This window comes from Vulpes lagopus, chromosome 10 (assembly GCF_018345385.1).
Source record: "Vulpes lagopus strain Blue_001 chromosome 10, ASM1834538v1, whole genome shotgun sequence".
Classification (NCBI taxonomy): domain Eukaryota; kingdom Metazoa; phylum Chordata; class Mammalia; order Carnivora; family Canidae; genus Vulpes; species Vulpes lagopus.
This window is the reverse complement of record NC_054833.1, coordinates 62,547,970-62,562,903: the sequence shown is the minus strand read 5'-3', so window position 1 is coordinate 62,562,903 and position 14,934 is coordinate 62,547,970. Positions and strand designations below refer to the sequence as shown.

At 38.9% G+C, this 14,934-nt stretch overlaps 1 protein-coding gene across 1 annotated transcript in view; it reads right to left on the bottom strand.

Moving 5' to 3' along the window:
- Positions 1-14,934, bottom strand: part of MAP2K4 (mitogen-activated protein kinase kinase 4) — a 133,175-nt gene that overhangs the window by 93,504 nt on the left and 24,737 nt on the right. Inside the window, exon 2 of the mRNA XM_041770275.1 lies at positions 2,013-2,115. Within this exon, the coding sequence (XP_041626209.1) occupies positions 2,013-2,115 (103 nt within the window). The remainder of the gene's footprint in view (positions 1-2,012; positions 2,116-14,934) is intronic.

The following is a 14,934-nucleotide window of genomic DNA, read 5'->3' as shown; positions in this document are numbered from 1 at the left end:
TTCAAAGTCTGGGTCTAACATTTTAACATATCAAATCAAAAGATTCTACCATAAAGTAAAAATGTTTATTACCATGTCCTCTCAAACTTTTAACATCTGCTGGGAATTGATAAAGGATAGGAAACCTAGCTGGTTATAGGAATACTATGAAGTGGTAGAATTAAAAAACAAAAAAAAAAGATCAACTCAAATTTTGGAAAAAAAGGTTTTTTTTAACCCAGTTTACTGTTCAGGAAAAAGAAAAAAGATTTGTCCATGAATTCCCTAATACATGATACTCTCAAAGGAAGAGGGTACAAATGATATCAATGTTTTTGCAGTTCTAAATCTAAGTCAGGTTGTCCTTGTGTCCAAGGGGACTTTTAAAAAAAGAGAAGGAAGGAAGGAAGGAAGGAAGGAAGGAAGGAAGGAAGGAAGGAAGGAAGGAAGGAAGGAGAAAGAAGAGTGAGCTACTAAGTTTGGCAATAACTACATATCCTTTATATGTGGTTCAGCTAGCAACCAAGGTAATAAACATGGACCATGTTCAAGAATTACTTTGTACTAGCTTTCACTAGAAATTCTAGGAAATGAGGAAGGAGGTTCTTTTAAGAATGTTTCCTTGCCACCAGAGCTTTGACTAATTAAGAGGTACTAAGAGTTTCCTTCCTCAGTATAGCCCCCACTTGATGTTTCAGAGGAGATAAAAAGGCTAGGACTCTAAGCTGAGCTCCGACAACAAATCTCATTATGAACACCAGTCTAATAAAATTAGCAAACACTATTCCCAGGCAAATGAACTGTTACTTTAGTTTTTTATTGCTTTCAAGTTACAGGCGAAAGCCTAATCACATATACACACACATCCACATTGTTCCCTTTTACACACCGATGTTTTAAAAATCACAATATATTTTCAGCATTCCTATTGTGAGACACACTGCCTTCTACAAATTTGTTACTGTTTGTAAATACAATGCATGTCAGACATCATGAGGAAAGGAAACAGCAAGAAGTGTGCCTTTGGGGGTAAGCATGAATATATTTGTAGTCTAATTAGGCTTGAATAAAAATTATTTTGTTATAATTATTAAAAACTACAAGATGATATATTCTGACCATTTTTTTTTAAACACCTTCCACCATTTGCTTTATTGTTCTTGATACCAGAACTAGGTAAAAATTATCTTTATGAACATGAGTATAAATGCAAACCCACTGGCTTTGACTTGTTTGTGTTCATGATAGGTCTTGGGGGGTAGTGGGGAGGCATCATTATTTAATACATCACTGCAGTTCAAGAGATCTATAAATATCAATCTGAAGGTATTATTTTAAATTAACAGATGTTTCTAATACTTTGACCTTCAGCAAGATGCTAAAATATCATTTTTGTATTTTAATAAAAAATATTTAGGGAAAATACACACACATACATAAATAAATACATATATATATTATATATGTATATATAGAATACATTTTAAAAGTAATCACTGACACCTATACATGTACATGTTCTCTCAATTTACTGTGACATGGAAATCTTACAGGAATGTCATTTATCCAGAAAGGGTAAATGACACTCTACTTTATCACCTGGTAAATGGGGATGATTTGTGCAGATCTACAGAGGAGAGTAATGTTTCCTAAATACCACTTACAATTTAACTGGAGATCCAGAAGGACAGGTCTAAACAATATTCTCAGAGTTCAGCAAGAGAAAAACTGAAAAGATACTAATACATCTGGATTTTCAGCTCTTTTCCCCTTCAAGTAAACTTTAACAAAGAAAATTGTGTTCACCTACTTCAGACCACAGAATCAATAGCTTTCTAATTAAGTTCAAGTAGTAATTATTTCAAATGGCCCATAAAAGATCTCTTCTCAGCCTTTTGGCTAAGACCAAGTGTCAAATGGCCCATAAGACAATGGAAATACCAATCCCTCGACTTGGAAAAATTCATAAAATACAATAACTTTCAAACTTCTGCTTGAGTTGAGCCTTTTAGTTGATTACCAGGAATACTCACATGTGTGGGTTTTGAACTCCTGTAGGGTTGGGATTCAGAGTAAACCTTGCTGTAGATTTGAAAGGTGGATTTGCAAAATTCAACTTCAGTGCTTTGCGTTTACCTAAGAAATAACAAATAAAAAGTAAAAGTTTCAAGTACTATAAAACAGACACTAATCTGAGGGCATAAGAAATTCACACCAAAAAGCAGAAAAAATTTGTTTTAACATATAGTTAATATCATATTTTGAAAGGCAACAAAGAATTTCTCAGCTTTAAGATAAAGTAAATAAAAAGGATCTAAAGTTATTATTAACCACAAATCACCCATTATCCTCCAAATCAATAGAAAACAATGCTTCAGGTTTATATCGTTCAGAGATGCTAACACTTTTGCAAAAGAAACCACCACTATAAAAATCATTCACTTTGGCAGATACACTGAAAAATACTAAAATATTACCACCTTTCCAGGGTTACACTTCAACATCTTTATTTAATAAAAATTATTTTCCCTCAAATACAATATTAACAACTGAATAAAGAATCTGAAGCAGTCTGCAATCATAACTAAAAAAAAAAAAAAATCACGGCACTGTCAACCAAGTTCATAACACAGGTATTTCAAATAATCATTTATTTGGAGCCATTTCTTTGGGATAGGGAGTAGGGAGGGAAGGTAACAGTGTTTTATATTATACAAACAAAACTTGCCCGGTATAGAAAAGCCAGAAAATTCAGAAAAGATAAAAGACAATATAAACCCTACAGAATATATGGGGTTTTTTTTTTTACATTTCTAAGTCCAATTATCCCCAAATAATCATTGTCTCCTAGAAACTACTTTCTATACATACACATTTTTTTTCTCTACAATTAAAATCAGACCACAACATGTTTTTTAACATGCTTTACCCACTGACCATGTTTCTTCTATGTCTATAAATCTTTTTTTTTTTTTAAGATTTTATTTATTTATTCAGAGAGAGAGAGAGAGAGAGGCAGAGACACAGGCAGAGGGAGAAGCAGGCTCCATGCAGGGAGCCCGACATGGGACTCGACCCTGGGTCTCCAGGATCACACCCCGGGCTGCAGGCGGCAGTAAACCGCTGTGCCACCGGGGCTGCCCTATGTCTATAAATCTTATAAAAACATTTCTTTGGGATTTTACTGAATAGAGACTTTGTAACAGAATTGGGTTTTTAAGCGCTGTAGTATATCTTTTTCCAGAATACACTCTTCACAGTTTATTATGCCTAATTCTACCTTCTCTAACAACACCTCTGCAATCCAAATACTTTCCCATCCCAGTGGATTTGGAAGATGTATGAAGGGACTCATTCTGCTCAGCCTGGTGCTTTCAATGAGATTTGCAAGTTTGAGTGTGCCAAACATACCAGTTGGACAGGACCGTAGGATAAGAGCAGAGAGCTCCTGGCTGCGACTCCCGGATCAGCTCTCAGGGATCGGCCTGTCTACAGGATAACGAGAATTCCCAAGAAGACCAGACACATCATTTTCAGAAGTAAGAATATTACAACATGAATTTTCCATGTAACCCGCCCAATACAGGTACCAAATATTTATTTTAAACTAAGTTTTATTTGGCAGCAAGTAGAGGAAGGGCATTCAACCTATACATGCAAAAGGTACTCTTCTTAAACAGCAAATTTGGCTCTACAAAAAAGCAAAGTTTTGCAGCAAATTTGGCTGTATTAAAAAGCAAACTGTATATTACCAAAAAACAAAATCTAAAAAAACAAATTTTAAGTGAAAGCTGGGGAAAATCCTTCCAATACAAAATGAGAAGAACTTTAAATATATAAAGACATCACACAAATCAAGAAAAATAGAAAAATTGGCAAGGGTATGAACAGTAAAGCAAAACTGAGAAAAAATTATGAAAGGCATTCACTAACAACAAAACAGTTTAAAGTTTTGTTCATGTGAGGGGCCTCCTGGGTGGTTCAGTCTAAGCGTCTGCCTTCGCCTCAGGTCATGATCCTAGGGGTCCTGGGATTGAGTCCCACATCAAGCTCCACTCCCAAGTGGGGAGTCTGTTTGGGATTCTCTCTCTCTCTGCCTCTGCCCCTTCCCAACCCCCCTCCCAGGCACACTTCTCTCTCTCTCAAATAAATAAAATCTTTTTAAAAAAGTTTTGTTCACACAAAATTGGCAAAACTTAGGTCTCATTTTATACATACACCAATTTTTTTCCAATGATAATGTGACCAGGTAAAAAAAAATCACTAGTACAAAATGTTGCTGGTAAAAAAGGAAATAGCATAATTTTTTCTGATGAAAGGTTCAGCAATATACAAGAAAAAACTTTTCATGAAGATGCTCTTTCACTTCTTAGAAATTTGTCTTCAGGAAATATTGAAAGTGCCCCCCTCAGCGCCTGTCACCCATTTACCCCCAGTAGACGGGATGAGCACTGGGTTATTCTGTATGTTGGCAAATTGAACACCAATAAAAAATAAAATTATTAAAAAAAAAAAAAAAAAGGAAGAGCAAGCAACAACAACAACAAAAAAAGGAAATATTGAACAGCAGAAGACCGTCCCCAGGCCCTGCAACTGAAAGGAAACTGCCCTGCTAGATTTGGAAACTCCTTGGAACTGCTGCCTCCTTTCTTCCTTCATTGTTCTCCTGTTTTGAATGGGTATCTCTAGAACTGATTTCCAATGCCTGACCCCTGTGTTTTGGAACCAAGTAAGCTGGTCTTGTTTCCAGTACAGAGGGAGAGGAATTTTATGTCACAATGGATCATACTCTGTCTCACTCATACGTGACTTGGATGATTTTGATGAGCAGATTAGACCCTGTGGAACTGATGGTGTCTAGATCAGACCTGGATTCAAGCTGATGCTATAATGAGCTAAGGCTCTGGGGGGACACTGGAACAGGGTGAATGTAATTGGTACACAGGACAGATATGTACTGTAAGTGAGATGTAAGTGAAAATGGTGGCCTTCAAAGATACCAGGTCCTAATCAATCCCTGGGACCTATGAATATTACTTTATAGGGCAGAGTTTCTAGAGATAAAATTAAGGTAAGGACCTTTGTAATCATAAACCTGAATGAACTCAATGCCCACAAATCCCCCAAATCAAAAGGTGACCACCTTTCACGTGGTGTGTGAAAGGATGGTGAAAACACCACGATCTCTATATGGTAAAAATCTGAAAACACACCAGGATCAAAGGCAGGACAATAACAGAACAAAGAATCACTGTAAAAATCATCCAAAGAAAAACACCAAAACTGGCCCTTTATTCTAAAGCTCAATTTTTTTTAAGATTTTAACTATTCATGAGAGAGAGAGAGAGAGAGAGAGCTAGAGAGAGAACACAAGCAGAAGGAGGGGCAGAGGCAGAGGAAAAAGCAAAGCCTATTGAGCCAGGAGCCCAACATGGAGCTCTATCTCAGGACTCTGAATCATGACTGGAGCCAAAGGCAGTCACTTCACCAACTGAGCTACCCAGGTGCCCCTAAAAGCTCAATTTGAGGGGACAGTGGCTCACTAACCTCTGCAGGCAGATAAAATCTATTATGACAATTAAAGCTTACTCAAACGGTTTCCTCGAAAATAAGTATATAAACACACACACACACAGAGAGATTCTCAGCACTGCATTCACATTTAAACAAAAATAATTTGGGGCCTTTAAAGGACATTTCCTGCATAAATGAACAAGCACAACACAAATGCAACACAATGTGGCTTACATAAGTTAGGTGTGAACACACTCCACATTTCAAAAGCATCTGTGACTATCTTGGACACTGTCCAAGCATATATTCTGATCGTCCACCAACAACATGCACTAAACAATTCTATAAAAGTTCACAGCCTAAGAAGAGATGACTCAGAGCCTAAAACTGGTGACAGGGGGTGTAGGGTAAGATAAAGTTACATGGGCTCTTCCAGCAGGGCTCCCCAATCTCTGAAGGATGATCACTTTGAGATGAACTCTCAAGGCAGTCATGGGAGGAGAAGGAAGAGCCCAGAGAGTCAGTCAAGGGTGAGATTCAAGGAGAGACAGAAAGACTCAGCTTTTGTAATACCTCAAAAAAGCTACCTCTGGCTATTTGCAGATATGAGCATTTTCTTTCTTTTCTTCCCACGCCCCACCCCCTACCCCCCAGCATTTCTTCTTCCTCCATTCACTTTCTCTAAGTAAGAACCTCTATTAGGACTAGTTCTTCTCATTTTACTTCTCTTTCTCAAGGGCCCCAAAAACCTAAACCCTAAAGGCAACTTGTCACTACACACTCAGTTATTATTTTTTTTTAATTATTTATTTATTTATGATAGTCACAGAGAGAGAGAGAGGCAGAGACACAGGCAGAGGGAAAAGCAGGCTCCATGCACCGGGAGCCTGATGTGGGATTCGATCCCGGGTCTCCAGGATCGCGCCCTGGGCCAAAGGCAGGCGCCAAACCGCTGCGCCACCCAGGGATCCCAACTCAGTTATTTTTTTTTTTTTTTAACTTTTATTGGTGTTTAATTTACCAACATACAGAAAAACACCCAGTGCTCATCCCGTCAAGTGTCCACCTCAGTGCCCGTCACCCATTCCCCTCCAACACCCGCCCTCCTCCCCTTCCACCACCCCTAGTTCGTTTCCCCGCCAACTCAGTTATTTTTAATGACAAAACAACAGGCAAATGCTTGACATGAGAGCAACGTGATTTTTTTCAAAACCCTGCAACAGCTTCCATGGGCAGTAAAGAGAAAGGGCAAAAGGGAGGAAGTGATACTACAAATGGCCTGTGGAGATTTTTAGAAGCTAAGAGATTAAAATATTGATCAAGATAGATTACAAATTTGTGATTATAATTTCCCCTTTGGTGAGACTGTCTACAAATAATCAATTCCTAACCAGATAAACAGAGCCTCCCCTTTATCTACAGTATGATAGAAACCAGCCATGATCCAACATCTTAAGCTATTCATATGGAAGGAGTTTCCTGTGAGAGAAGATTGTCTTTGTATACTTAAAAACTACGGTCAGTGCCTGATACAGAAAATGCTTTCAAAGGTGTAGTAGCTTGGTCCAACAATCAATTTCACATGGATAGCCCCAGACATTCAGATGTGGGGTAAATTAGCTAGAATAAGTTTCTGCCATCTGTAACCCAAAACCCTGACTCTTAAGGACAACAGTATCTATCCTCATCCCATCATACTTCCAAGGTACTGCTATCTCCCTTAGGTAGGACTGCCCAACTTTTCTTAAGCTGTGGCTCATACAGAATATAAGGATATCTGTTCAACACACTGGGAGGATCAGAATCACAGCTGGTTCAGAGGCTGAGCGAAGGGGCTCAGCCCTGCTCTGCCACTCCAAGGACCAGGGGACTGACCTCTCTGCACTACCCCTGAAGTTCTGGTTTCAAAGCTGGGTCTTAAGAAAACATCTAGAAATTTTAAACAACCTTTCCCACATCACCCATATCCAACTTTTTCCTCAGACTTCTCATGAGAGAAGCAATCCCATGGATGGGATCTTCAAGAATATTCCAAACTAGGATTCTGAAGAACAAGGATTTGTTCAAGCATATGCACACCCACTAAGGCCCGGGCATGTGTTTTGCTCTTATTCTGTCCAGCAAACAGCTCGCAAACTCATGGAAGGTTGAAGGTAGAAGGAAGACATCTTTCAACTTCATTTAGCCTTAAGCAAGCAAAGAGCCCAGAATAATTCTCCCTCCACTAACTTCACAAGCAATACAAACCTTTAACCTCATTTTCCATAGTCAGCTAAGCTGACCCAATAGCTGAGTTCAACCTTTGTCAAAAATTCCATCCAAGGGCCACTGAGAGTCTACCTACCAATCAACTACGGAAGAAGACCACTCTCTGCAATCTAGGTTACCAAAAACATCCCACCCCAACCTTCCACAGATGAGGAAAAAGTAGCATTTCCTAAGCACTATTTCTCATTTCCAAAACATCAAAACCAGTCTGTCCTCAGAGAGACACTATGCTTACATCTTGTCATCCTCTCCCATCCTTCTCAAGCCTGTTCCCATCACCAAATTGTGAACAATTTTCTGTCCTAAATGTTTAACTCTCTTATCTTTCAATTCTACAAATCACCTGTAATAGGGAGCTACAGCAAAATAGCAGTTCAACAAATATTTAGTGAAATCCTAAAAATAAAATAAAATAAAATAAAATAAAATAAAATAAGGGCAGGCCCGGTGGCACAGCGGTTTGGCGCCGCCTGCAGCCTGGGGTGTGATCCTGGAGACCCGGGATCGAGTCCCACATCGGGCTCCCTGCATAGAGCCTGCTTCTCCCTCTTGTCTGTGTCTCTGCCTCTCTCTCTGTACCTATGAATAAATAAATAAAATCATAAATAAATAAATAAATAAATAAATAAATAAATAACAAATATTTAGTGAATTAGAATTAGTCGGTTTTTGTTTTTTGTTTTTTGTTTCTTTTTTTACGAACATTGCACTACCCATTCATATAACCTAGTGGCTTAATTTCCTTTATATCATAGAAAAGCAAGATTCTGCTACCCTTACAGTCAGGATCTGAGAAACAGAGTCTTCCCACCCAACCTGTAAGAATGGAGACCATCACTAAAATATTGTAGCCAGTCTACATATCTTCAACACCAATGATTTCTCCAAATCTGAAAAAATAACAGTAAAATTTCTTATTGTTGAGGGCAATAACGATCCCTGAAGGATGTGCAATTGATGCATCTAGAAGGTGGCTTTTTTGATCTGTTAATGGATCACTATGGGTTATGTGGTAGATTATCACCAAGATAGCCACCAATGAATCACCTCTTTACAATGTGACTTTGCTGCTCCTCCTATCAAGAGATGGAGTCTATTTCCCTACTTCTTGAATAAAGCTGGCCTTCAGACTTGCTGTGATCCCAAGAATAGAATAGAAAGGTTGTTGTGGGACTTCTTGAGCTAGGCCTATGAGGCCTTACAACTTCCATGTTCACGCTCTTGGAAAGCACCCAAGTCTGAAGGTGAAGCACCTCAGGCTAGTTTCCTTGATGATGATAATCTACATCCAACAAGAGGTTCAGAGACCCGAGCCATCTCAACTGAGTGTAGTCTCCACCAACAGACCTACTAGCCTAATGCAGACACATGACATAGCTCAAGTGAGACCAGTACAACTACCACCCAACTAACAAGCAAAATCATAAAAATTAAACAGTTGGTCTTTAAAGCCATTACTCACAAGCCAAAGGAGCTAGGGAGGAATCATCAAAATGCAGTAAGAATCATTCCCTCCTGGGGTGCTTGGGGGGCTCAGTCAGTTAAGTGTTTGCCCTCTGCTCAGGTCATGATCTCAGGGTTCTGGAATCTCCTGTTGGGCTCCCTGCTCAGTGATGAGTAGGCCTCTCACTCTCCACGTGCCCCCTCCCCAGCTCATGTTCTCTCCCTCTCTCAAATAAATAAATAAAAATCTTTAAAAAAAGAAAATAAAGAAAAAATCAGTTCCTCTTAAGGAACTCCACTGCCCCCAGGAGGGATTTCCTAGAACCAGCATAGGAAAATGTGAAAAGTGGCACTACAATGCTCAAGTTGCTCACAGAATACCTTCAAAAACAGGAGTGACTGACCTACCAGGATTCAGAGCATCCTACCAGGGGCAGAAGGAAAAAGACTGCCTGAAATTCTTATTTTCTCCTTTGGCTCTAATTCTTAGTACCTCATTTTCAAAACAAGAGTATCCAAAGTCACTTGTTAAATTATCTGCGATCACTGGTTATAAAATGAGAAACACACAATTCCAACTATGCAACTTTCGATTTAACAATCTCAGACATGAGGAAATAAAGTGGTTAGACAATAACTTACCCTCATTCCCTTCTCTACCTCTATTACTAAAGTGGTGAGTGCCCTAACTTATTTGATAAGCTCAAGAGAATAAGACAGGAAGGATATTAGACTTGGAATCAGAAGAAATGAATGACTTTGTCCATTCCAGCCTGGGATCTCAGACAATCTTAAGTATTAAATGGGTCACCTCCAGCTAATACTATATTGTCCCTCTCCTCTTCTAGTGTTTGATACAAAAGAGTAAATAAGTTTCAAAAATTTCTTTAAAAAATCTCACTTAGAGCCTTAAACTCTTATCAATAAAACACTGTTACTCATCCATATAGCTAAACATGTTTGGAAACTGGATTGTTCTGCATTAAGGAAACAATAAATAAATAAATAAGTAAATAAATAAATAATAACTGGATTGTTCTGAGTTAAAGAAACAGTAATATATATATATACATATATATATATATATATATATATATATATATATAAAATATGCCAGTAGATCCTTTTAGTACACATTTCAACACTTTTGTGTGCAAGATGGATTTTAGGATAGTCCAATGTAATAATTGACATAGCCACAGATGCAGAAATATCACAGTTATATACAAGCTACAGATGAAAAGACAGATAAGGCAGCTGACCTATCCACAAAGACTATTTTGTTTGGTATCCTAGCAAAATTAAAAAGGAACGTGGTAGGAGGAGGCTAAATGGTAGAATTAGGGGAGGAAAATTACTTCTGCTGGACACTAAATGACTACCACTGAAATTACAATAAAGATAAAACAGGGATATTGCTGTGGTCTGGTAATTGACACATCTATAAAACCAAGATAAAAACAGTCACTTACTTATCTGGTGTGTGATGCTGTGGTGAGGATTCATATACCTTAAAAATGTAATGGCTGGTAAATAGTAACTATGAAAAAATGGTAACTACTGTGATGTTTATCTATATGTATTAAAACCTAATTGAAAATTTAAATTATTAAATTCTCTAAAAAGGGGAAAACTGGGTGGGGGGGGATGTGTCTGATACCCTTTAAACCAACAAAACATCTGAGCAACAAAGAAAGAAATTCAGCTTGCTTGGTAGATTCCTTTTAACTCCTGTGCCAATAAAAATCCCTGTTCTTACCCAAAGCCAGCAGCCCAGTGGTGTTCAATTAGAAGCTAGGAAAACCAAGATGGAGTGGTAAAGCCAGTCTACCAGTCTTGAAACTCAGCTCCACTACTTATTACCTATATATTCTTGGGCACAATCCCATTTCTGCCACATAGGATTAACATATCTTCCTCAGAGGGGGACTGGCAGGGGTAAAGGAGTTTCTGTGTAGGACAGAGTCGGCCGTCATTCCTTTTCCCTACCCTATACTATCAATTGTGTCTGGGTTTACAGTGGCAAGGTCCTGAACCAGGGTGGCTGATCACTAATACCAGCACTTCTTAAACATTAAACATTTTACTCATCTGATATGCTTGGGCCTCAGAGGCTCCGCTGCCAAAAAAAGAACCTAAATAATTCACTCTCAACCTTGCCAACTCTGGCAGATGCTACACACAGCTCTCCTGGGGTAGAAAGGTTTCTGCAACCTGGAATATCAAGGATTCTGTCATTCCTCTACCAATGCCTGAAGGGGCACTGCTCTGACCCAAAGGCCTAACAATTTCTAGCAGATGCCATGGACTCCAGGCAAAGGCAAAAGAAACATTTTACTTGTTGGAGACTGTATTTTACTATAAGACTTTGGTTAACAAAAGTCTTCAAACAGAGTTGAAGGCTGAAAAGTCCCCAACTTGCTCCCAAAGTGATCATCCAACAAGGAAGGAAAAAAAAATTTAATTCATTTTCAACATAGTAAAATGGGGAGTTTAACAAGTTTCATGGAATGGAGCACACAATATGCCCTAACATCCCAAACCTAACACTAGGAACTCATACTGATTCTTTATTCTCTGATTCACTAACCATCAACTCTGACACTGATTATATGCCCCTCTATGGTCACCAGGAATTTTGCCTCAATTATGCACAATGTCACTATTATGAGTTTCTATAGGTAGCCACACCTTTAAGCCAGCAACTACTTAAAGCCAGCAACACCACCCACTTGGATCAGACTCTGACCCAGATATCTACTACCAAGTAAAAAATATAATTCCCCAGGCTAAACTGGCCAAGTCCTGATTAGTCCAAACTCTGCAAAAACACCAGCTAATTCAGGATTACCAACACAGCACAAATGCCAACACTTTATTGAAATAAACAGGACATGAGATGCTCTTCCACACAATCATGCAGATGGAATCAACAGATTGTCAAGTAGAACCTGGGCTTTGGATTTCCATGGTCCTCCTTCTCCTGTGAGGTCCCCAGGTTTAGCCTTTGTCTAAACGACAGCCCCAGCTGAAGTCACAACCTTCTGAAGTGACAAGGGTTGGGGCGAGGGGCGCGTGGATAATAAGGGACTTGCTGATTGATCTGACAGCAAATATCCCAATTAGAAAATAAACAAAGAATATGAACAGGTAATTAACTAAAGAAAGGATACACATAGAATCCAAAAAAAAAAAAAAAAAAAAAAACCCATCCAATTCTTCTGGTCACCCACAAAATTAAAATTCAATTTTTGCCTCTAATACCACGTACAAATAAGGAGAATCCCAATATCAATGTTAACAAGGGTATGAAGAAGCAGGTAGTCTTTTCAGGACTTTTCACAGCAGTACTTTTACATCTATTTGTGGTTATGTGATGTCTACCTTCCCCACTACACTCTACACTCCAGGAGCCCAGAAACTCTATACCTCACTTGCCTCCATGCCTAGAATTATACCTGACACATAAATCCTTAATGTCTGTTCAGTAAACAAATGAATGGAGCCCAAATAAGAAACAAATTATTGCTGTGAATATAAACTAGACCACTTTCTGAAGGACAGTATCTTCCAAACATCTTAGTATGTCCTTAACAATTAATTAATTCAGTAACTCCATTCCCTTAGAAGTCACCCTTTCAGAAGTTAAAGATTATGCAAAGAAAGTTAGATGAAAAATCACAACACGTGATTTGGTGGAATACTATGCTACCATCAAAAAAAATCATATACCGGGCAGCCCCCTGTGGCGCAGCGGTTTAGCGCCGCCTGCAGTCCGAGTTGTGATCCTGGAGACCCAGGATGGAGTCCCACGTCGGGCTCCCTGCATGGAGCCTGCTTCTCCCTCAGCCTGTGTTTCTGCCTCTCTCTCTGTCTGTGCGTGTGTGTGTCTCTATGATTAAATAAATAAAATCTTAAAAAAAAATCATATACCACCAAAAAAAGAAAAATACTGAAGTGAAGAAATGTAATAGTAAAAATCCTTTTTTTAATCAAGCAATAAGTAATGCGTCTAATGAATTATTTTAGTAAAGTATATGTGCATATGATCATTTATAATGCACACACAGGTCATTCTCCAAAATTACAACAGGTGATTAATTCAAGGTGCTAGAATTATGGGGTGATTCTTTTTCCCACTTTTCTGTGTTTCCAGTTTTCTACATTAAGCATTTATTTTGTTTCAAGTATAATCTCCCTGCTACTTATACCAGAGGTTTCTAAAAAGAGATCTGGTCTCTAAGCCCAAAGGTACTAAAGCCTAGAGAACAAGTAAAATGGCCTTAAAAATACAAATACGTACTTTCATGTTATCTGCTCATACAACTTGGATATTTCCATACCCCTAAAATCTGATAATGTTTCGCAAATGATATCTTTAGAGATTTTTTTTAAGGTGTCTGTAAAGGCTAAAGTTAACAATATTTTAATCTCCAACAAAACAGGAAATGGTTATCCAACACAATCCCCTCCCTCCAAAAGTCATGTGCCAATGATTTTGGAAGCACGGCCTCCATGGGAATCTGAGAGTGGGAATTCCAGTTACACATCCACCTTGAGAAGGTTCCAAATGGGTACCCAAAAGGTGTCATCCATTACTGCCAGTACCCCTCCATACCCAGTTTAGGGGAGAAGGGAAAGAATGTGCTAATAATTCTGAATTCTTCATTTGTCCCCAGCTTGTATAGAGTTCCCTTTTATACCACTGCCCTTCACAACTCTCTTCATAAGGCAGGCCTGACCTGGAGGATCCCTAAGTGGCTCAGCGGTTTAGTGCCTGCCTTTGGCCCAGGGCATGATCCTGGAGTCAGTCCTGGGATGGAGTCCCACGTCGGGCTCCCTGCATGGAGCCTGCTTCTCTCTCTTTCTCTCTCTCATGAATAAATAAATAAAAGCTTAAAAAAAAAAAAGAAAGGCCTGACCTGGGGACACCTGTATGACGCAGTTGGTTGAGTGTCCGACCCTTGGTTTGGACTCAGGTCATGAACTTGGGGTCCTGCGGTCAAGTTCTATGCTCAGCGCAGTCTGCTTGAAACTATTTTTCCCTCTCACTCTGCCCCTCCCTCTTCTAGAATAAATAAAATCTTTAAAAAAGAAAAAAAGGCCTGACCCACCACCCAAATGCACTCCCTGCAGGGAGCCTACTTCTCCCTCCACCTATGTCTCTGCCTCTGTATGTAACTCTCATGAATAAATAAAATCTAAAAAAAAACTTTTTTTTAATAATAATAAATCTGTCATGCCTAAACCTAAAACTCAGCCAAATTCACAGGGCATGTTAAACCCTAAGATAAGAATATATTAACATGGGTCCCACAGAGACAAGTGAGATATAACTGCTATATTGATCAAACCAACAAAACTTGCTACACATGATGGTCAATAATCCTTTCTTCTGTGATATGTAGGCCGTGTAGTGACCTCTGCCTCTGAATCAGAGTCCTTGACATTCTATTTACACTCTTCATCAGCTCCCCAAAGTTTCACATTACTATCCTACCATGCACCAGTAGCAAGGTATTAGGATTTCTGGAAAATCATTCACATGACAGACTCATACTTCCTGGTAGCCATCTTCCTAGTGGGACAAGGCACGTAACACACACACTTATGAAAACTGGGTCAAGGAAAGTCACAAGGCTTGTTCTGCTTGTCACCAATACCCCAGAGCCCATGCAATTAGCTTCCAGCCCACCTCACTGTCCGACAGAGACACACATCATAACACAG